We start from the raw sequence: 25,675 nt of genomic DNA, 5'->3' as shown, positions 1-25,675 counted from the left end.
ATTCATACAGAGCAGTGTACTCATCAGCGTATATATACTCATTATATTTATATAGAGCAGTGCACTCATCAGGGTATATATACTCATTATATTTATACAGAGCAGTGCACTCATCAGGATATATATACTCATTATATTTATACAGAGCAGTGTACTCATCAGGGTATATATACTCATCATATTTATACAGAGCAGTGCACTCATCAGGGTATATATACTCATTATATTTATACAGAGCAGTGCACTCATCAGGGTATATATACTCATTATATTTATACTTGCACTCATCAGGGTAAATATACTCATCATATTTATACAGAGCAGTGTACTCATCAAGGTCTATATACTCATCATATTTATACAGAGCAGTGCACTCAGAGTATATATACTCATTATATTTATACAGAGCAGTGCACTCATCAGGGTATATATACTCATTATATTTATACAGAGCAGTGCACTCATCAGGGTATATATACTCATTATATTTATACAGAGCAGTGCACTCATCAGGGTATATATACTCATCATATTTATACAGAGCAATGTACTCATCGGGGTATATATACTCATCATATTTATACAGAGCAGTGTACTCATCAATGTTTATATACTCATCATATTTATACAGAGCAGTGCACTCATCAGGGTATATATACTCATTATATTTATACAGAGCAGTGCACTCATCAGGGTATATATACTCATCATATTTATACAGAGCAATGTACTCATCAGGGTATATATACTCATTATATGTATACAGAGCAATGTACTCATCAGGGTATATATACTCATTATATTTATACAGAGCAATGTACTCATCAGGGTATATATACTCATTATATTTATACAGAGCAGTGTACTCATCAGGGTATATATACTCATCATATTTATACAGAGCTGTGTACTCATCAGGGTATATATACTCATCATATTTATACAGAGCAATTTACTCATCAGGGTATATATACTCATATTTATACAGAGCAGTGTACTCATCAGGGTAAATATACTCATTATATTCATACAGAGCAGTGTACTCATCAGCGTATATATACTCATTATATTCATACAGAGCAGTGTACTCATCAGCGTATATATACTCATATTTATATAGAGCAGTGCACTCATCAGGGTATATATACTCATTATATTTATACAGAGCAGTGCACTCATCAGGGTATATATACTCATTATATTTATACAGAGCAGTGCACTCATCAGGGTATATATACTCATTATATTTATACAGAGCAGTGCACTCATCAGGGTATATATACTCATTATATTTATACAGAGCAGTGCACTCATCAGGGTATATATACTCATTATATTTATACAGAGCAGTGCACTCATCAGGGTATATATACTCATTATATTTATACAGAGCAATGTACTCATCAGGGTATATATACTCATTATATTTATACAGAGCAGTGTACTCATCAGGGTATATATACTCATTATATTTATACTTGCACTCATCAGGGTAAATATACTCATCATATTTATACAGAGCAGTGCACTCATCAAGGTCTATATACTCATCATATTTATACAGAGCAGTGCACTCATCAGGGTATATATACTCATCATATTTATACAGAGCAGTGTACTCATCAGGGTATATATACTCATCATATTTATACAGAGCAGTGCACTCATCAGGGTATATATACTCATTATATTTATACAGAGCAGTGCACTCATTAGAGTATATATACTCATCATATTTATACAGAGCAGTGCACTCATCAGGGTATAAATACTTATTATTTTTATACATAGCAATGTACTCATCAGGATATATATACTCATATTTATACAGAGCAGTGTACTCATCTGGGTGTATATACTCATTATATTTATACAGAGCAGTGTACTCATCAGGGTATATATACTCATCATATTTATACAGAGCTGTGTACTCATCAGGGTATATATACTCATCATATTTATACAGAGCAATGTATTCATCAGGGTATATATACTCATTATATTTATACAGAGCAATGTATTCATCAGGGTATATATACTCATTATATTTATACAGAGCAGTGCACTCATCAAGGTATATATACTCATTATATTTATACAGAGCAATGTACTCATCAGGGTATATATACTCATTATATTTATACAGAGCAGTGTACTCATCAGCGTATATATACTCATTATATTTATATAGAGCAATGTACTCATCAGGGTATATATACTCATTATATTTATATAGAGCAGTGCACTCATCAGGGTATATAAACTCATCATATTTATACAGAGCAGTGCACTCATCAGGGTATATATACTCATTATATTTATACAGAGCAGTGCACTCATCAGGGTATATATACTCATTATATTTATACAGAGCAGTGCACTCATCAGGGTATATATACTCATTATATTTATACAGAGCAATGTACTCATCAGGGTATATATACTCATTATATTTATACAGAGTAGTGTACTCATCAGGGTAAATATACTCATTATATTTATACAGAGCAGTGCACTCATTAGAGTATATATACTCATCATATTTATACAGAGCAATGTACTCATCAGGGTATATATACTCATTATATTTATACAGAGCAGTGTACTCATCAGGGTAAATATACTAATTATATTCATACAGAGCAGTGTACTCATCAGCGTATATATACTCATTATATTTATATAGAGCAGTGCACTCATCAGCGTATATATACTCATTATATTTATACAGAGCAGTGCACTCATCAGGGTATATATACTCATTATATTTATACAGAGCAGTGCACTCATCAGGGTATATATACTCATCATATTTATACAGAGCAGTGCACTCATCAGGGTAAATATACTCATCATATTTATACAGAGCAGTGCACTCATCAAGGTCTATATACTCATCATATTTATACAGAGCAGTGCACTCATCAGGGTATATATACTCATCATATTTATACAGAGCAATGTACTCATCGGGGTATATATACTCATCATATTTATACAGAGCAGTGTACTCATCAGGGTATATATACTCATATTTATACAGAGCAGTGTACTCATCAGGGTATATATACTCATTATATTTATACTTGCACTCATCAGGGTATATATACTCATTATATTTATACAGAGCAGTGCACTCATCAGGGTATATATACTCATCATATTTATACAGAGCAGTGCACTCATCAGGGTATATATACTCATCATATTTATACAGAGCAGTGTACTCATCAGTGTATATATACTCATCATATTTATACAGAGCAATTTACTCATCAGGGTATATATACTCATCATATTTATACAGAGCAATGTACTCATCAGGGTATATATACTTATATTTATACAGAGCAATGTACTCATCAGGGTAAATATACTCATTATATTTATACAGAGCAGTGCACTCATCAGGTTATATATACTCATCATATTTATACAGAGCAATGTACTCATCAGGGTATATATACTCATTATATGTATACAGAGCAATGTACTCATCAGGGTATATATACTCATTATATTTATACAGAGCAATGTACTCATCAGGGTATATATACTCATTATATGTATACAGAGCAATGTACTCATCAGGGTATATATAATCATTATATTTATACAGAGTAGTGTACTCATCAGGGTAAATATACTCATTATATTTATACAGAGCAGTGCACTCAGAGTATATATACTCATCATATTTATACAGAGCAATGTACTCATCAGGGTATATATACTCATTATATTTATACAGAGCAGTGTACTCATCAGGGTAAATATACTCATTATATTCATACAGAGCAGTGTACTCATCAGCGTATATATACTCATTATATTCATACAGAGCAGTGTACTCATCAGCGTATATATACTCATATTTATATAGAGCAGTGCACTCATCAGGGTATATATACTCATTATATTTATACAGAGCAGTGCACTCATCAGGGTATATATACTCATTATATTTATACAGAGCAGTGCACTCATCAGGGTATATATACTCATTATATTTATACAGAGCAGTGCACTCATCAGGGTATATATACTCATATTTATACAGAGCAGTGCACTCATCAGGGTATATATACTCATTATATTTATACAGAGCAGTGTACTCATCAGGGTATATATACTCATTATATTTATACAGAGCAGTGCACTCATCAGGGTATATATACTCATTATATTTATACAGAGCAGTGCACTCATCAGGGTATATATACTCATTATATTTATACAGAGCAGTGTACTCATCAGGGTAAATATACTCATCATATTTATACAGAGCAGTGCACTCATCAAGGTCTATATACTCATCATATTTATACAGAGCAGTGCACTCATTAGAGTATATATACTCATTATATTTATACAGAGCAGTGCACTCATCAGGGTATATATACTCATTATATTTATACAGAGCAGTGCACTCATCAGGGTATATATACTCATCATATTTATACAGAGCAATGTACTCATCAGGGTATATATACTCATCATATTTATACAGAGCAGTGTACTCATCAGTGTTTATATACTCATCATATTTATACAGAGCAATGTACTCATCAGGGTATATATACTCATCATATTTATACAGAGCAATGTACTCATCAGGGTATATATACTCATTATATTTATACAGAGCAGTGCACTCATCAGGGTATATATACTCATCATATTTATACAGAGCAATGTACTCATCAGGGTATATATACTCATCATATTTATACAGAGCAGTGTACTCATCAGTGTATATATACTCATCATATTTATACAGAGCAATGTACTCATCAGGGTATATATACTCATCATATTTATACAGAGCAATGTACTCATCAGGGTATATATACTCATATTTATACAGAGCAATGTACTCATCAGGGTAAATATACTCATTATATTTATACAGAGCAGTGCACTCATCAGGGTATATATACTCATCATATTTATACAGAGCAATGTACTCATCAGGGTATATATACTCATTATATGTATACAGAGCAATGTACTCATCAGGGTATATATACTCATTATATTTATACAGAGCAATGTACTCATCAGGGTATATATACTCATTATATTTATACAGAGCAGTGTACTCATCAGCGTATATATATATATACTCATCATATTTATACAGAGCAATGTACTCATCAGGGTATATACAGGGAGTGCAGAATTATTAGCAAGTTGTATTTTTGAGGATTAATTTTATTATTGAACAACAACCATGTTCTCAATGAACCCAAAAAACGCATTAATATCAAAGCTGAATATTTTTGGAAGTAGTTTTTAGTTTGTTTTTAGTTATAGCTATTTTAGGGGGATATCTGTGTGTGCAGGTGACTATTACTGTGCATAATTATTAGGCAACTTAACAAAAAACAAATATATACCCATTTCAATTATTTATTTTTACCAGTGAAACCAATATAACATCTCAACATTCACAAATATACATTTCTGACATTCAAAAACAAAACAAAAACAAATCAGTGACCAATATAGCCACCTTTCTTTGCAAGGACACTCAAAAGCCTGCCATCCATGGATTCTGTCAGTGTTTTGATCTGTTCACCATCAACATTGCGTGCAGCAGCAGCCACATCCTCCCAGACACTGTTCAGAGAGGTGTACTGTTTTCCCTCCTTGTAAATCTCACATTTGATGATGGACCACAGGTTCTCAATGGGGTTCAGATCAGGTGAACAAGGAGGCCATGTCATTAGATTTTCTTCTTTTATACCATTTCTTGCCAGCCACGCTGTGGAGTACTTGGACGCGTGTGATGGAGCATTGTCCTGCATGAAAATCATGTTTTTCTTGAAGGATGCAGACTTCTTCCTGTACCACTGCTTGAAGAAGGTGTCTTCCAGAAACTGGCAGTAGGACTGGGAGTTGAGCTTGACTCCATCCTCAACCCGAAAAGGCCCCACAAGCTCATCTTTGATGATACCAGCCCAAACCAGTACTCCACCTCCACCTTGCTGGCGTCTGAGTCGGACTGGAGCTCTCTGCCCTTTACCAATCCAGCCACGGGCCCATCCATCTGGCCCATCAAGACTCACTCTCATTTCATCAGTCCATAAAACCTTAGAAAAATCAGTCTTGAGATATTTCTTGGCCCAGTCTTGACATTTCAGCTTGTGTGTCTTGTTCAGTGGTGGTCGTCTTTCAGCCTTTCTTACCTTGGCCATGTCTCTGAGTATTGCACACCTTGTGCTTTTGGGCACTCCAGTGATGTTGCAGCTCTGAAATATGGCCAAACTGGTGGCAAGTGGCATCTTGGCAGCTGCACGCTTGACTTTTCTCAGTTCATGGGCAGTTATTTTGCGCCTTGGTTTTTCCACACGCTTCTTGCGACCCTGTTGACTATTTTGAATGAAACGCTTGATTGTTCGATGATCACGCTTCAGAAGCTTTGCAATTTTAAGAGTGCTGCATCCCTCTGCAATATATCTCACTATTTTTGACTTTTCTGAGCCTGTCAAGTCCTTCTTTTGACCCATTTTGCCAAAGGAAAGGAAGTTGCCTAATAATTATGCACACCTGATATAGGGTGTTGATGTCATTAGACCACACCCCTTCTCATTACAGAGATGCACATCACCTAATATGCTTAATTGGTAGTAGGCTTTCGAGCCTATACAGCTTGGAGTAAGACAACATGCATAAAGAGGATGATGTGGTCAAAATACTCATTTGCCTAATAATTCTGCACTCACTGTATACTCATTATATTTATACAGAGCAGTGTGCTCATCAGGGTATATATACTCATCATATTTATACAGAGCAGTGCACTCTGGGTATATATACTCATTATATTTATACAGAGCAGTGCACTAATACAGAGCAGTGTACTCATCAGTGTATATATACTCATCATATTTATACAGAGCAGTGCACTTATCAGGGTATATATACTCATCATATTTATACAGAGCAGTGTACTCATCAGGGTATAAATACTCATTATATTTATACAGAGCAATGTACTCATCAGGGTTTATATACTCATATTTATACAGAGCAGTATACTCAGCGTATATATACTCATTATATTTATACAGAGCAGTGCACTCAGGGTATATATACTCATCATATTTATACAGAGCAGTGTACTCATCAGCGTATATATACTCATCATATTTATACAGAGCAGTGCACTAATCAGGGTATATGTACTCATCATATTTATACAGAGCAGTGCACTCAGGGTATATATACTCACCTTATTTATACAGCAGTGTACTCATCAGGGTATATATATATATATATCATAAGATATACTGTATACTCTACAGGTATTGTCTGTACTAATATTTATATACAGTGTCTTTGTATACTTTGTTATAAGTAAAATCTAGAGAGTTAACTCAGTCTCCTAAGGTAAATGTGCGTAATATTTCTTATTCTGGTAACCTATAGGTTCAGATTTGATAACATCTTATATGTAAGGGTTTTTTGCAAGGTCCTTTAGTTTCTCAACAGCCGGGCCGTGGCCCAGTACCGGTCATGCCCCCACTGCACACTCTTACCCCACTGCACACCAAGGGCAGACTGATACCAATCAAGATCCCAGGAACACTGTCTCACACTGACCAAAATGTATTACATTTTATGTAAATGAACATTGTAGCCTCCCTGCCCTGCCCCCAACAGGCCCCTCAACCTCCAGAGCCAGGACCCCCAACATTAAGGTCCAGAGAAAGGGTACACAACCTCCAGGGCCAGACCCCACACTCCATGGCCCTCACAGCGACAGATCTCCGCCAGGGCCCCTCTAAACCCACGCTTTTTTTGCTTAGTTACTGATAGGGCAACTGAAAACTCCAGCTTAAGGAATGCACCAGGATCCATGGAGATGCCGTTTGTGGGCCCCCCTACTTGCTGGTCCCTCGGCCCAGGTCCTATTTGCCTGGCTGATCAGTCCTCCCCTGCTGCACACTTTATTTATTTATTTTTTTATATATATATATATATATATATATATATAAAACTACCGGGCCATGGACATGTCTAGCTAAAATTTACCGGGCCTTGAGGTCACTTTGGTTGAGAACCAGTTTAACACAGTTTAAGTTTAAAAAGTATATTAATATAACTGTGTTGATTATGCAAAACTAGGGAATGGGTAATAAAGGGGTTATCTATCTTTTTAAACAATAACATGTTTGGTTTTTACTGTCCCTTTAATGCAGTCTACAGGATGTATCTGTATTTTAATATAACAATGGAGATCCTTTAGAGATGAGATCTATTGGTATCTCTGTTCTATTTATGGTATGTGTCATGTATATCTATGCACATAGGTTCTATCATGCAGATATTGAACATGGATCATGAATATTTTAATTTGCAGTTGAGATGCTTTAGAGATAAGGTCTATTGGTGTAACTTTTATACTTATTGTGTGGGTAATTTATATGTATGCACACCTGTGTATCATGCACACACTGAGCATTAATCATGAATATTTTCATGGATTATGTTCATTGTGTATTTATAACTCAGTCTCTGCTTATCTGGACATGGATTAACAAGTATCCAATGTGTACCTGTTGATCTATATGTGCTGTTCCGTTAGTCCTTAAGGCTACATGGCAATATAAATATGTGCAAATGCTTAAGTAGTTACATGTATACCACAGCTGCTACTTATATCATGTACAGATTCTAAAAGCTTTGTATATGTTTATATAGTTTGTATCCATCAGGAAAAATAGTTCTGATATTCGGCCAGATTCTCTTTGTCCTTCAAGAGATGGAGAGTTTTGTTCTCTTTAAAGCAGAGTCCTCCTTATGACCAGCTGGCTTATCTCATGTTGCCAAAGATCCTTCTGAGGCGGCAGCCTTTATATAAGGATTTTTTTTCACCCATGTTGGATGAAATCTTGCCAGTGCTCAGATTCAGGACATTTCAGTTGCTCCTTATCTGAATGTCATACTAGTGCAAGCTTATTTCCTGTTACAGTTTTTGTCTTCATTCAAGACCATGGTTGGAGTATTGATGTACCCCAAAAGCTCATTATATTCTGCTATAAGGGTAGCATTTGATCCTTGGGACATCCTTCCTTCATCAGTCTTGGCCTATTGTGCCGATGGACGCCAGTCTCTCTGGCTGGGGGGCAGTCTGGGTTTCTCGAAAAGTGCAAGGAGTTTGGTTTCCTCTAGAGGCAAGGTTACCAATCAACATTCTGTAACTTCGAGCAATCTTCAGGCTGTCAGCCCTGGCCCCTCTTGAAGGAGGAAAAGTTTATCTTTTTCCAGTTGGACAGATATCGGCGGGGTCCTAAACAATTTATCAAGAGTAGTAACCGCAGTCCACTGGCCGTGCAGGAAGTGTCTAAACTCTGTCTTAAGCAGAGAGGACTTTTTGCTCCCTATTGGCAATTCACATACCACGTGTGAACAACTTGGAGGTGGATCATCTCAACCGTCTATAGGTCCATTCCAAAGAATGGTCTCTCCATTAGGACATTTTCGATCACTCAGACATCAAAATATGCTTAGAGGACATAGATCTGATGACATTTCATTTAAATTGCATGCTTCCAAGCTACTGTGTGAGATCAAAAGATCCAAAGGCTCTCCTAATAGACGACTTGATGTGTCCACGGGACCTTCATCTAGCATTTCCAAAATTCAGTTAAAGATACTGAACAAAAAAAGCGATACTTTAGAGGCACTCAGGATTAACCCCTATCAGATATATTGTATGTGAGTGTACATCATGGGTGGTTTAGAGCATAAGACTTTATCAGAAATAACATTTAAAAAGTGGGTATTTTAAAACTAAAGTGCTAGCAAAAATCAGCATATATCATAGTGCAGTCACTAAGATATTGAATTATAGTTGATATGGATTCCAGGTAGTCATTAAATGGTTAAGGTTTCAAAGCAGCTGGTGTAAATAACCCAGGTTGGAATAGATCCAAATAGTGAGATATAGTTAATGTTATGATTTCCTCATACTAACTACTAATAGCTCTTGAGATACAATGTGGCAATTATATAACCATGTGAAATCTACTTTTGTAACCTGCCCACTATATAGGTAGTAATCAAATGTTGCAACGAAACAATACAAAAATCGTTACAATTAGAAATAAAAAATGTTTAGGGCTAGGCAGCTGATATAGTTGCAGGTACCAATATTTAGATTATCATTAAATATATGTAATGCACAACTTCTATAGAGCTTGAGGCTAAACAATTTCAATATTAGTATTATATTTAACTGCTCACGCAGAGCGGTCTGTATTTGTAGCCTGCTGTTTAAATCTACATAATGCAACGTCATTAGAAAAATTAATCACAATTGTGACCTGCAGAAAAGTTATAAAATCATGCAGTTCAGAGATTACTTGCCAAATTATAAAATAATGAGCGTAGTAATATAGAGAGATATTGAGTATCTCCTTCGCTTCACTATTGAATGTAGCCACAACTCATTTATCTTTAAATAATCCTTTCCATAGGATGAAACATCTGCAGTTTATATGGGCTAGGCTGTACCACCCTGCTCATATATTGAAATATATCAAAGGTAATTTGTTCCTAAGGTTAAGTGATATCCGCTGCTTGCAGAGTTAAAGTATCCACATAATCTTTAAATAAATGTCGGCTGCCTAATAGCTGATTTATGCTTTATAAAAATAATTGGAGCTCCCACCAGTCCGCTCCTCTCCTTGACATGTTTCCCCGGATCTCTGCCTTTATAAAAAGGTGAGGCCCCGCGTCTGCGGCGGCTTTTTATGATGTAAGCCATTATATTAATTAAGTAAGAAAGCGCTAAGGAGTCTAAGAGGTGATATATTCTAATAGCTTTTATTAAAACAGTTTAATTTGGTATAAGTGTGGATCTAAAACAGGGAACAGAAAAAATGGAAGGCTGCTGAGCAACAGATGAAAAAAGCTTTATTCCATTAAAAATGAAGAAACACAAAATGACAAGGAGGGTAGTTAGCCATCTAACATGTTTCGCGCTGGTGTGCGCTTACTCATAGATGCTAAATGCAAGTAAGGGGGGCTAATGCATTTAAAGGGGCAGGGACCAATAGGAGATTGATCTGTGAATTTTGTATTGTGATCAGTTTCACGCATACATTTTCTCCTTGTTAATTTTAATACTCAGCCCCTTTAAGATGCATTAGGTTGTATACTTAAAAACAAATACATATTACTTGTGAAAGTATGGCAATACTTGGCTAGTTAGAAAATTGCACCAATATTTACATCAAAAGATTATTACTAATTATTTAGAAAACAATTTTTATAATAAAAAAAATAGACAAGAAATTAGAGAAAATAAAGGGACTTTGAAATCACTCATTTACAAATAAGGTAATGACCAGGAAAAGCCATATTGCCCAATTAAATATTGGAGCACAATTAATATTGGTCATCCTTATATGTAAAACAATGTGGAACCACTGGGAACATGAAACACATTTAAAAGAAATAACCATATACAGAAAAGAGGTAAAGTTATGACCATATTGCAATGATTGTTCATCCATTGATATAATTCTAGGGGGTCACACTAGTGGGCACAATACATGAATAAAAAGTGTGTAAAAAACACACATATATAAAGACTATCACCACACGTGTGATCCCACACAAATATCTTTCTCTTATAGTCACGTGTATATAGATTGAGGTAAATGAAACCTGACCAGAGTGTTACATAGATAAATAAACAAATGCTGAGAACATACTAATATGAAAATATATGTATGAATATCAGTATACACTAACAAGCGTATAAATTCATGTTTATCTAATCAACAAAATATCTCATGTCCCATTTTAGGTTCATGCCTAATGGTGATTTAGATCTTAACTTATAGATCCAAAATAACTCCTCCTTATCAAGTATTTTTGACACATTGCCACCGCGTAAGGGAACTCTCGCTATATCTATGATCTTAATTTTAAACCTAGGTACATTAGTGAAATGAAAGAAGTTAAAATGTTTAGCAACTGCAGAATCTTTATTAAAGTTTTTTACATCTCTCAAATGTTCCCTCGTACGATCTCTGAGGCTCCTAGTTGATTGACCAATGTATTGGGCCCCACAAAGTTGGCAATCGAGTAGATATACTATATAGGAGGTAAGACAAGTGGCATAGAAATCAATTTTAAAAGTTTCACCTGTAACTGCACTACTGAATATGTTGGTGTAGTCCATAGTGTCACATGTTGAACAATTTGAAAGATGTGCCTTGAAATTACCTTTACCCCTGAGCCAATTAGTGTTAGTACTTATATTAGATTTCACTAAACTAGGTGAAAGCTTAGTGGCTAGTGTGGGTGGTTTTCTGGCTACAAATTTACAATTTTTACAATAAATTTACAAACATGTTTGCAGATATTTCATGCACAATGATTTCAATACCAATTTGGTCTCTGTTGACATTCATGTACATGTTTTTGCACATGTACCTTTTGTTTGTATATATGCAAATATTCTTTATATATGTGTGTTTTTTACACACTTTTTATTCATGTATTGTGCCCACTAGTGTGACCCCTAGAATTATATCAATGGATGAACAATCATTGCAATATGGTCATAACTTTACCTCTTTTCTGTATATGGTTATTTCTTTTAAATGTGTTTCATGTTCCCAGTGGTTCCACACTGTTTTACATATAAGGATGACCAATATTAATTGTGCTCCAATATTTAATTGGGCAATATGGCTTTTCCTGGTCATTACCTTATTTGTAAATGAGTGATTTCAAAGTCCCTTTATTTTCTCTCATTTCTTGTCTATTTTTTATTATTATAAAAATTGTTTTCTAAATAATTTGTAATAATCTTTTGATGTAAAGATTGATGCAATTTTCTAACTAGCCAAGTATTGCTATACTTTCACAAGTAATATGTATTTGTTTTTAAGTATACAACCTAATGCATCTTAAAGGGGCTGAGTATTAAAATTAACAAGGAGAAAATGTATGCGTGAAACTGATCACAATACAAAATTCACAGATCAATCTCCTATTGGTCCCTGCCCCTTTAAATGCATTAGCCTCCCTTACTTGCATTTAGCATCTATGAGTAAGCGCACACCAGCGCGAAACATGTTAGATGGCTAACTACCCTCCTTGTCATTTTATGTTTCTTCATTTTTAATGGAATAAAGCTTTTTTCACCTGTTGCTCAGCAGCCTTCCAATTTTTCTGTTCCTTGCTGAGTCTTTGGCGGTCGTCCTCCGCTACTTGGTAGGCTCCACACACCCCTTCCCAGTTTTTGGTCTGATCCGCTCACCCCCCGGTCCTAAGCGGAAGTATCCTGTAGCAGCTCCGTTTTCTCCCTACTCTGTGGATCTAAAACATTTGCAGAATCAGTCATATAAAATTAGGTACGTCTCCCTTAAAAACAATTCTTCTAGTACAGTAATGCTAAAATAGTATCAGATATATTAAATATCTAGTTCATATATTGCTAGTATGTGTAACCTCAAATTTGTTACAATAAAATAGCAACAAATTATACATGTATATATTTAACAACAATAGGCATTGAGAGTTCATATATAATTTTGTATGGAATCCAGATCCAAAGTCTCTATTGAGTCAATACTGGCATATATATTTTTCAAGTTATAGACTGTAGTTTTCCATAATATGTAGCGTGCAGGATAATGTGAATTATAGCTTACCAGAATCTTCAGACACTTACTGTGCCCTGCACATATTATGTGCGCTTCTGATAGAAGTAAAGAATATGCTTACCGGGAACTTCCGACACGGTATTGTGCCTCTTTACAAGCTTACTGGGCTTTTCTCCGGTGGTTGATTACAGCAGTTGTTGTTTTCAGCGTCTTCCGTTACCCAAGCGTGGCTGTTATGATGTCTCTCTCACCTCGCTTTCAATTGGTTACGGTTTTCTTCCTCTGTTACCCGCTATGATGTGCTCAGGACTGATGATCTCAATGTGACAAACAGCCGTTTGTATTCCCTGTACTTGATAGTTCTCAAGATCCTGCAGGGAGAGTCCTTTAGAGATGTTATTATCCCGAAATGAAATCCTCCGCTTTTTAGTAATCTGCTAATAACGTCAACGCGTTTTTCCCTGGTGTGGGCTTTGTCAAGATGTATCTGTTGTGTGTGATTGTGGACTTTTAAATATCCCTCCTCTTCTGTTTATTGGTTGAGTAAGCTTCACATCATTATCATCTTATTTAAGGCGGTAATACTTTTTCTTTTAAGATGGTAATGGTTGATTCTGAATGTCTCTATGCGTTTTCTTTGTTTATGATTCTGTTAAGGTGGACCAGTTAAAAATTAGATAATAAAATAAACTTTTAATTACATCTTAAAAGGAATTTATTTCTCTATACGCTTTTTTTGTGTATCGTTTAGTTATGGTGAACTAATTATAGATAAATTGTTCATAAAGGGTAAGTTCCAAAATGCATCGTTGAAAATCTGAATTGTCATACATTGGTTGTTGTTATAGTATATTTGGCCTTATTAGTGCAGTTTTTATCCTCATTGATGGACTTTAGAAGATGAATTATAGGTTATATTTCACTATATCCATATCGGGACACCTAGTTCTTATAGTTTATGACATATAATGAAATTAAAATTAAATATCTCTCAAAGAAGACTCTTTCTCTAGAGCAAACATAAATATTACCCATAGTGATGTCTTGTCTATATGTCTTTAATAACAAAAAATATTAAGATCTTACATATATATACAGAATGTCAAGTTATAAGGAAAGGTGAGATATCTAATTCTGAGTTCAAGCCAGATGGGAAGAGGGTTTGCATATTGTAGATGAGTTCTGCTTCTTTCTTCAGAAGTTTTGACTCAGTTTCCTCCTCTCCAATCCAGCTTGACTTTCTTTATACCCCAGAATGTGAAATCTTTTAGGTTATTATTATGTTTTTCTCCAACATTGGTGTGTCCGGTCCACGGCGTCATCCATTACTTGTGGGAATATTCTCTTCCCCAACAGGAAATGGCAAAGAGCACAGCAAAAGCTGTCCATATAGCCCCTCCTCAGGCTCCGCCCCCCAGTCATTCTCTTTGCCGCTCTGAACAAGTAGCATCTCCATGGAGATGGTGAAGAGTATGTGGTGCTATTTCTTCTGCAAGAAGAGTTTCGGAATTATCTGCTTTGCAGTGTAATACACCCTATCTGGTGTTCCATTCAGATAAGGTCGTTTTGCGTACTAAGCCTGGTTTTCTTCCGAAGGTTGTTTCCAACAGGAATATTAACCAGGAAATAGTTGTTCCTTCTCTGTGTCCGAATCCAGTTTCAAAGAAGGAACGTTTGTTACACAATTTAGATGTAGTTCATGCTTTAAAGTTCTATTTAGAAGCAACTAAGGATTTTAGACAAACCTCATCTTTGTTTGTCGTTTACTCTGGTAAGAGGAGAGAACAAAAAGCTACGGCTACCTCTCTTTCTTTCTGGCTGAAAAGCATTATCCGATTGGCTTATGAGACTGCCGGACGGCAGCCTCCTGAACGAGTCACAGCTCACTCCACTAGAGCTGTGGCTTCCACACGGGCCTTCAAGAACGAGGCTTCTGTTGATCAGATATGTAAGGCAGCGACTTGGTCTTCTCTGCACACTTTTGCCAAATTTTACAAATTTGATACTTTTGCTTCTTCGGAGGCTGTTTTTGGGAGAAAGGTTTTGCAAGCCGTGGTGCCTTCGGTTTAGGTAACCTGATTTGCTCCCTCCGTTCATCCGTGTCCTAAAGCTTTGGTATTGGTTCCCACAAGTAATGGATGACGCCGTGGACCGGACACACCAATGTTGGAGAAAACAGAATTTATGCTTACCTGATAAATTACTTTCTCCAACGGTGTGTCCGGTCCACAGCCCGCCCTGGTTTTTTAATCAGGTTTGAAAAATGTCTTTCTCTATATACTACAGTCACCACGGCACCCTATAGTTTCTCCTTTTTTCTCCTAACCGTCGGTCGAATGACTGGGGGGGCGGAGCCTGAGGAGGGGCTATATGGACAGCTTTTGCTGTGCTCTTTGCCATTTCCTGTTGGGGAAGAGAATATTCCCACAAGTAATGGATGACGCCGTGGACCGGACACACCAATGTTGGAGAAAGTAATTTATCAGGTAAGCATAAATTCTGTTTTTCCTGAAATGGTGTATAGATGTGTTTCTAAGTCTCCTCTATCTATACAGGAAAGGGGTTCCCCTATGCATTCTTTTAGGGTTCTGGTAGTCTCGCCTATGTATTGCCTCTGACAGGAGCATTCGATGATGTAAACTATTCCTTTATCTTGACATCTAATAATTTCTTTTATCTGATGTGTGTACCCATTTTGGGTTGATTGCACCTTTTTACATTTACTGCTATATCTACAAGATCTACATCCAAAGCATGGGAAGAAACCTTCTAATTTTTTGCCTGTTAAATCTCCCATACTTGTTGAATTTTTTTTATCAGTTGTTTTAAACTCACTGGGAGCTAGTATGCTTTTAATTTTGTTGCTTTTTTATAGACTATTTTTGGATGATTTAACATCTGGTTCCCTATTATGGGATCTGTTAGCAAAAGATGCCAGTGTTTTTTCATTATTTTTTGTATCAGATAGTGATCACAACTATAATCAGTCACTAGAGCTACATTGATTTTATCCTCAACTTTTTTATCATGGGCTGCTGTTTTATATACAAGGAGGTTTCTTTTTGTCTTTTTTGTTATTTGTGGGTCATATCCTCTTTCTGTAAATTTCCAAGATTTCTACTTGATTTATATCGTATATAAAGTATATTTATATGTCAGTCATTCTAGAGCAATTGAGTTTTATCCTAAGGCATTGACCTTTTGGAATATTGTCTTTCCATTTATTCAAATGGCAGCTTTTGTAGTGTATTAAGTTGTTTGCATCTACTTTTTAAAAGTGTGTTTTTGTTATAATCTCTTTTTCTATTATCTCAATGTCCAAATCAAGGGAAGTAATCTTTTCTTTACTAGTAGTGTGAGTGAAATTAATTCCTATAATGTTCGAGTTCATGTCTGCAATAAATTCTTTGGGTTCCAATAGTGTGCCTTTCCAAATTAAGATTATATCATCTATATATCTTTTGTAGAGCACACGATTTGCGCAAAGTCTATGCTTAGGGATGAAATCTTCCTCCCATATACCTAAGAATAGGTTATAATAACTTGGCGCAAATCTTGTGCCCATCGCTGTTCCTCTAATTTGTATAAAGAATCTTCCATTAAAAGAAAAATAATTTTGATTTAGGATAAATTCAATTCTTGTGTGGAATTTAGGGTTGTGGCTTTAGACATATATTTATTTGCTGCTTCTATTCCTAGAGGGTGTTTTATACTAGTATATAAAGACGTGACATTACATGTCCCCATAAACTGCAATGATAAACAACCAGCTATAAGGTTAAGGGAAAAAATATCTAGTCCACTAAAATAACAGATATATACTTACAGAGGTTGAATTTGGTACATATTCCAATTAATAATTAAAAAAAATGCAAAAGGGCTAAAGACTATATATCAGTAACAGGACACAGCCTTACATATTTCTCTATAAAGTACATATAATCAGCAATAGCAAGCAATCTGCTAATAATTGTGCAAACGGGTAAAAGTGACATCAATTCATATAACAAATGCAATCAATTTAGGGCTAGGTGTCAATAAGTATGGCACTATATCATGGGCATAGTCCCAAGTCACCTGATTTTATATAAACAATCCAAATTATGACTCCTATTTTATTTCTGGGTTGCACATAAGACAGGAGTAGCTGTAAACTTAAAAATAAACTTATACTGTCCTGAAAAAGTGAAAAGTAAATGTCTGTAGATGTCCTTTAGGCTAAGGGCATAACCATAAAACACAATACCATGTGCAGGAGCTCATTAGAGTAAAGCAGCTGGTGCAGTGCACAGACAACTAATTGCAAACCAACTAATCGATTATGAGATTCGTTGACAACTATTTTCATAATCGATTATTATCGATTATGCCGATTAGTTGTTTCCGCTCTAATAATTATGGTGAATATTTAAAAAATTGTGAAACATGGGAATGTTTCCTATATTGATTAAACATGGTAATTCTAAGGATTTTAATAAATTGTATTAATTATAAACCAGTGAAGTAAACGAGTGCAAAAAATGTGTGTGGAAATAAAAATTATATATAAAAGATAAATATTTTTTTATAAAGTAAATGATGGTGTTCACGATCTCTGTGGTGTGTGCAAAGTTGTCTTACTGGATTGCTTTATGTGATCTTGGCATATAGTGAAGTGCAAGAGTGTGTGTATAATTATAAAGAATATAATGTCTTAGTAATATGTTTTAAGGGTAAGATGAACAACTTTAACTGAGTGTTTAGCGTTAACATAACCATGGTGATCTGAGACAAATTTATTTTCTGCACATGTGAAGATTTGTGATATTTTGTTTTTTTTAAGGGGTCAAGTACCCATCTTCATCAAATGAAGTAGCTGAAAATAGTTACATGTATGTTTCATGATCTGGGTCTTAATGGTCATTTGCTATAGATGACTGAAGAAGTTGTTGTTTTCATTGAGACCATAAGATTGTACTGAGTTTACGAGATAAATCCAATGACTTTCTTCTTTTTGATGGGCTTGCTCATTGTCGCCCCCTCTAATTCCCAATCTTATTGTTTTAATCCCAAAGCAGCAAAATTCTTATGTTCTTGCTTGATGAAATTTTAGAAAATGTGAAGCCACAGTAGTAAGATTTTTCTTGCCTCTAAGATCTTTACTAGCGTTTCTAATGTTACTCAGATGTTCTCGCAGTCCCACTTTTCTGGAACTCATACCAATATAAAAAAGGTTGCATTTGCATGTTATTCTATAGATTACTGCCTCAGTGTCAATTTTGTGTTTTTTCCCAAATCTATCTATTATTTTCATGGGTAGCATGTGTTTACAGATTGAGCAATTTCTGCATTTAAAATTACCATCTGATAACGGGTTTTTGTCCTCCTCTATCCCACCTGTATTTTATCTCCAATAATCTTATTCAGAATTGGGTCAGATCTTAAAATTCCTAAGTGCTTGTTTAAAATACCCAGTACTGCTTTAGTTTGAGGTGATTTAGGATGCTTCATCTAGCATAACTATTTCCAAGAATTATACTTTATCTAAACAGGAGTCAACGTCAGTCAAATGTATTGCTCCAGTCTGATTCCGCAGGACTTGGTATGTGGATATAGTGCAGATGTTTCTTGCTCTCCATGGCTTCTTCCTCTGAGACAAGACTTGTTGTCTCAAGGTTCTCTTTTCATCAGGAGCTCTAATCTCTACATTTAATGGCATGAAGCATGAAAGTCTAGTTTTGAGACATGGGGGCCGATTTATCATAGCCCGTATTGTGCCTAATGCACCTGTTTCCGCACGAGCCTTTAGGCTCGCCAGAAACAGGAGTTGAGAAGCAGGGGTCTTAAGACTGCTGCTCCTTAACTCGTCATCTGCCTCTGAGGCTGCGGACATCAATTCGCCCTATCTCATATGATCAGGTTGATTGACACCCCCTGCTAGCGGCCGATTGGCCTCGAATCTGCAGGGGGCGGCATTGCACAAGCTGTTCACCAGAACTACTTGTGCAAAGATAAATGCCAACAGCGTATGCTGTCGGAATTTATCAATGTTTGGCGGACATGATCACTACAGCGGATCATGTCCGCCAGACACTTGATAAATCGGCCCCATAGAGTTTTTTCGGATTCGATTATTTAATCTTTAATGCAGATCAGAAAGCCTGTAACACAAATAATCTATTAATGGATTTTAAAGGCATTATTTGAATGGTGTTCTTCCAGACGTTTTTCTGGGTATTCCCTTAGGATTCCTGGACTCCTTCAATTTTTCTCAGGATGACCTTAACAAGGGCTTGTCTGCTAATTTCTAAAAGATAAAATTTCTGCTTTATCTGTTCTTTTTCATATGAAGTTGGGCTAAACTTCCTGAGGATCAGACTTTTGTCCACGTGTTCGTTAGAATTAGGCCAATTGTGATTTCTATTTCTCCACCCTGGAATATGAATCGAATCTACTTTTCTCTGCATGACAAGGTTCTTTGTTTGAACCAATGCATTCCATTGATATCTACTTTTACCTTGGAAAGTTCTCTTACTATTAGCAATCTCTTAAGCAAGGAGAGTTGCTGAGTTTTTAACCTTCTCTTGTGATCTCCATTTCTAATTATTCACAAGAAGAATGCTTTATATTAAATATGGTTTTCCTCCTAAGGTAGTTCCAAAAGTAAATACCAATTAAGAAATGTTTGTTCCTTCATAGTGTTCAGATCCTGCTAATTCTGAGTTGGGGCTCTTACATAATCTTGAGGTAGCCAATGCTTTAATGTTCTATCTCCAAGCTACTAAGGATTTCAGACAAACATCTAGTTTGTTTTTTACAACTCTGGTACTCGTAAGGGGTAGAAAGCCTCCTGGTTTAAATAAGTGATTCACTTACTTGAAGGCGGGAAAATCGCCTCCTAGTGTATTCAGCTCTTCTACAAAAGCAGTTGCAACATCGTAGATTTTTAAAAATGATGCATCTTTGGAGCAGATTTACAAAGCTGCAACATGTCTTCTCTGCATGCTTTTTCAGAATGTATGGGAAGGAAATTAAGCTCTGATATGGGTTTTTGACCTCCTAGTGGTGGGAAATATATCCCATTTGTTATGGAGGACTGTGGACGGTCATCATTCTGAAAGAAAAACATTTATCAGGTAAGCATACATTTTTTTATATATGTGTTTATATGTGCGTATATGTATGTATCACATGTATACATATATATATATATACACATATATATATATATATATATATATATATATATATATATATATATATAGCCCATTCCATTCACACATTTTGTTATATACCATATACCTTTAAACTTTTTTAATTAATATGTATATGAATAATTTTTATCACAGTGTATATTTGAGCACAACTGTTATGTATTTATATTGTGTTTGGTGCAACTTTTTTTAAAACCCTAACCCATTACGTTAGGTCTTCAGTCATGCTAACCCAACAAGCGTGTTTACTTTCAACTTATAATAAGTTAACGATAACGTTGGCGTGCCACTTGTAGTCTAGCCCTTTTTTTGGCAAAGTTGATCATATTATTTATAGAGAAATATAGAATTATAGGCACAAATAGATTTCTGTGTTTCTTTATGTCTGAGAGTTTTCGAACACGTGTTTTATAGCTCATAGAGTGTGTTGTTTATTGTCATCAGAAATGAAACACCAAGATAATGGGGGGAACAGGCAATTTGTGTCCACTCACACCTGCGTTGCTATGTTCATTAAATATTTTCAATGAAATAATGATCAGCTGATTACTGCTAGTGTAGTTCTGGGATACCCAGTAATGTGTGTGTATCTCTTGTATTTACAGCACTCCTGGATCTGCCGGTGCAACCTTCCACAGAAGTTATGGGTTTTGCACAGACCTCTGCAACTGCAGCACCTCACTTACCGTTCCGGTTCTATGAACAGTCTCGGCGCAGTATATCTGACATTGCTGTACAGAGATCAGTTTTTGCATCAGTAGACAAGGTGCCAGGTATGGTTGTCTGTTTCATTTGTAACTTACAAAGACCACAAGACCCTTTGTAGTGTTACCAATACTGTTGTGTTACTGTACAACCTCATAGGTTGCTTCTCATACAAATAATAGGACAACGATCATTATACTATAAAAATTTTAAATAAAGACTTTTCTCATGAATAGTATTAAAAAAAAGTGTTCCCACAGCTCTAATATTTTGTAATCATTTTGTAAATGAATATTTTGTAAATAAAGTTATTGATGTTTTCTTTGGCTGTGTAGCATCACATGGGTTCCAACAAGGGACATACAATTCCAAATTAAACTTTTATGGATCAGATTAGTGCGATATTAAGATATTTTTAATTAAAAGGGACATGCAACTCAAACATTTTTTTCATGATTTAGGCAGAACATACCATTTTAAACAACTTTCCAGTTTACTTCTATTATCAAATGTGCTTCATTCTCTTGGTATCATTTGTTGAAGGAGCAGCAATGCACTACAGGTTTCTAACTGAGCACATGGGTGAGCCAATCACAATCAGTATATATATATAATATGCAGCCACCAATCAGCAGCTAGAACCTAGGTTCTTTGTTGCTCCTGAGCTTAGCTAGATAAACCTTTCAGCAAAGGATAACAAGAGAAGGAAGCAAATTAAATAGAAGTAAATTTGAAAATTGTTTAAAATTGTATTCTCTATCTGAATCATGAAAGTGTAAAGCAGCAGTTCTATTGCAATGTGTTGCTAGAGAGTAAAGCAATGTTTAAAGTTGTATAATATAGTGCAACAGTTGAAAATTGCATTGCAAATTAGCTGCAGACAAACAAATAAATGTTGTTAAAGTTTTTAATATGTCTTGTGAATACATTTGTTTCCTCTTCGTCTAACATCACAAGGTAGAAATGTAGTAAATAAAAGGTGCATTGCTCACAAGAACGTCTCACATACAGAAGTCACAGCTTTGCAAACTAGGTAAGGCTGGGGGTGGGTTTAAAAATACCCGAGAGCCAGTCACTGCTCCTTTGCAGAGCGGCTCCATGTTTGGCTGTTCTCTTCAAACAGCACTTTGCTCTGGATGCATTGTGTTAAGGAAAACCTTACACAGTGCAGCCAGTGCAAAACTCTGTTTGAAGAGAACAGTCTAATGTGGAGCAGCGCTGCAAAGTGAAAGCGCTAACAGTTCCTGCACGTGTCCCATTCTTTCTGCAGACATGATGCATTTTCTGCGATGACATCTCAGATCACAGCATGTTCTGCCTTAAGGAGCCGACCTAGGGGGAGTATTTGTAAAGCACAATTTTCAGGGGTAAATAACGGAATGTTATGTTCTGGTTGCATGACTGCCCATTAATAAAATGACGGTACTGCAACTGTACAGTCCTGTGTATGCTGTAGGTAAATAACAGAGTTATGTTCTGGTTGCATGACTGCCCATTAATAAAATGACGGTACATTAGCTGTACAGTCGTGTGTATGCTGTTGGTAAATAACATAGTTATGCTCTGGTTGCATGACTGCCCATTAATAAAAAGACGGTACTTTAGCTGTACAGTAGTGTGTATGCTGTCAGTAAATAACAGAGTTATGCTCTGGTTGCATGACTGCCAATTAATAAAATTACGGTACTGCAGCTGTACAGTCGTGTGTGTGCTGTAGGTAAATAACAGAGTTATGCTCTGGTTGCATGACTGCCCATTAATAAAATGACGGTACTTTAACTGCACAGTAGTGTGTATGCTGTTTGTAAATAACAGAGTTATGTTCTGGTTGCATGACTGCCCATTAATAAAATGACGGTACTTTAGCTGTACAGTAGTGTGTATGCTGTCGGTAAATTACAGAGTTATGCTCTGGTTGCATGACTGCCCATTAATAAAATGACGATACTTTAGCTGCACAGTCGTGTGTATGCTGTCGGTAAATTACAGAGTTATGCTCTGGTTGCATGACTGCCCATTAATAAAATGACGGTACTTTAGCTGCACAGTAGTGTGTATGCTGTCTGTAAATTACAGAGTTATGCTCTGGTTGCATGACTGCCCATTAATAAAATGACGGTACTGCAGCTGTACAGTCGTGTGTGTGCTGTCGGTAAATTACAGAGTTATGCTCTGGTTGCATGACTGCCCATTAATAAAATGACGGTACTTTAGCTGTACAGTAGTGTGTATGCTGTCGGTAAATTACAGAGTTATGCTCTGGTTGCATGACTGCCCATTAATAAAAAGATGGTACTTTAGCTGTACAGTAGTGTGTATGCTGTCAGTAAATAACAGAGTTATGCTCTGGTTGCATGACTTCCCATTAATAAAATGACGGTACTTTAGCTGTACAGTAGTGTGTATGCTGTCTGTAAATTACAGAGTTATGCTCTGGTTGCATGACTGCCCATTAATAAAAAGATGGTACTGCTGCTGTACAGTCGTGTATGCTGTCAGTAAATAACAGAGTTATGCTCTGGTTGCATGACTGCCCATTAATAAAATGATGGTACTGCTGCTGTACAGTCGTGTGTATGCTGTAGGTGAATGACAGAGCGTTTGCTCTGAAGAAAAGACCCAGCTGTTTTGTGTGAATGTTTCATCTTAACTAGAAATCTGGTTTATTATCTTCTGCAATAAAGCTTCTTTGTGTGCGCATTTCATTATCAATACCCATTATGTTATGTCAAAATAACAATTCCTAGAAGTGAGTTGGATCTTCAGTAATGTCATTTAGTTCATACAGGATGTGCAAGTGGTACAAATACTGATTGCTTTATTAACCCTAGAGAAAGAAAATACAGGTTTAATAGGTGATGATTTCTAAATGATGCAGTTAAAATAACTTAATGAAGCATCTTAAAGGGACATAATGGTGCAGAATGGGAATGCACTAAAGGGGTTAAACACATAATTTGTCAGCTGCAGAGCAGCAATCCACTACAGGGAACTTCCTGAGTACATCTTGTGAGCCAATGAAAAAAGGAATGTGTGTGCAACCACCAATCGGCAGCTAGCTCCCAGTAATGCATTGCTGCTCCTGAGCCTACCAGGTGTGTTTTTTAGCAAAGGATACCAAGAGAACAAAGTAAATTTGCCAATGAAATTAAATTTAAATTGCCTGCTCTATCTAAACCATGAATTTTTAATTTTGACTTCCATACCCCTTTAATGGTATTTAAAGTGATCATCAGTGTTTGCCAGATATTGTTCGCTGCATTGTTTGCAATATACTTTTGTTTGTAAGTGATGTTTTCATGGGGGGGGGGGGGGGCGCTCTAACAGAACAGCCTTTTGTTACATAGCACAATACACTCCCACACTCTCTTGCTTCTACAAGTTGATGGGGCAAAAAACTCTGTGTGAACAATTAGAAGGAATTTGCTAGTGTTGCTTGTCAGTATATAATTGTTTTCATTAGTTTTAACCTGATAATCATTAAATCATTGTAATGGTGTATGCTTATTAATTTGCTTTATTCAAATATTGCTTATTATTTCCAATAATTATTTTAATAAACTAAGTTTGTTTATTGATCTGGTCTCAGTTTAATAAATAAACAAATCAGAACTAAAAGGATTCAGGTTTTATATATATTATCCTTTGCAAATGATATAATTCAGAGTGTTATTAAATTGCACACATTGCCCTGCAAAGTTGGTAACCGCTATTATATATATATAATGAGTTAAATTATCAGAATGATATAGAGGTTACATAATATTTATTGTGTCTAAACACATATTAAACTTTGTGGGTACACTACTGAAATAATAAGGATAATATTCACAACAGGGCCACCAAAATCCCCCTAGACTTTAATGGTGAATTCGTTAGCAAAATCATTACATAAACTTTTCTAACTGATTGTGATTAACTCTAAAGTAAGAAATGAGAATTTGTTTAAAATGCAAATGAAAAGCAATTTTAATATTAGATACAAATATCCCTTTAATATGAATTAGTAATCCATGTGATCACTGCACTCTAGCTGTAATATGAATTACTAATCCATGTGATAGCTGCACTTTAGCAGTAATAGTAATTACTAATCCATTTGATAGCTGCACTCTAGCAGTAATAGTAATTACTAATCCATTT

At 35.7% G+C, this 25,675-nt stretch overlaps 1 protein-coding gene across 1 annotated transcript in view; it reads left to right on the top strand.

Moving 5' to 3' along the window:
• Positions 1-25,675, top strand: part of CLEC16A (C-type lectin domain containing 16A) — a 641,924-nt gene that overhangs the window by 416,677 nt on the left and 199,572 nt on the right. The window contains exon 15 of the mRNA XM_053694266.1: positions 21,433-21,600. Coding sequence (XP_053550241.1) covers positions 21,433-21,600 — 168 coding nt within the window. The remainder of the gene's footprint in view (positions 1-21,432; positions 21,601-25,675) is intronic.

This window comes from Bombina bombina, chromosome 11 (assembly GCF_027579735.1).
Source record: "Bombina bombina isolate aBomBom1 chromosome 11, aBomBom1.pri, whole genome shotgun sequence".
Lineage (NCBI taxonomy): Eukaryota > Metazoa > Chordata > Amphibia > Anura > Bombinatoridae > Bombina > Bombina bombina.
The sequence above is the reverse complement of the archived record's forward strand: the minus strand, read 5'-3'. Positions and strand labels throughout refer to the sequence as shown.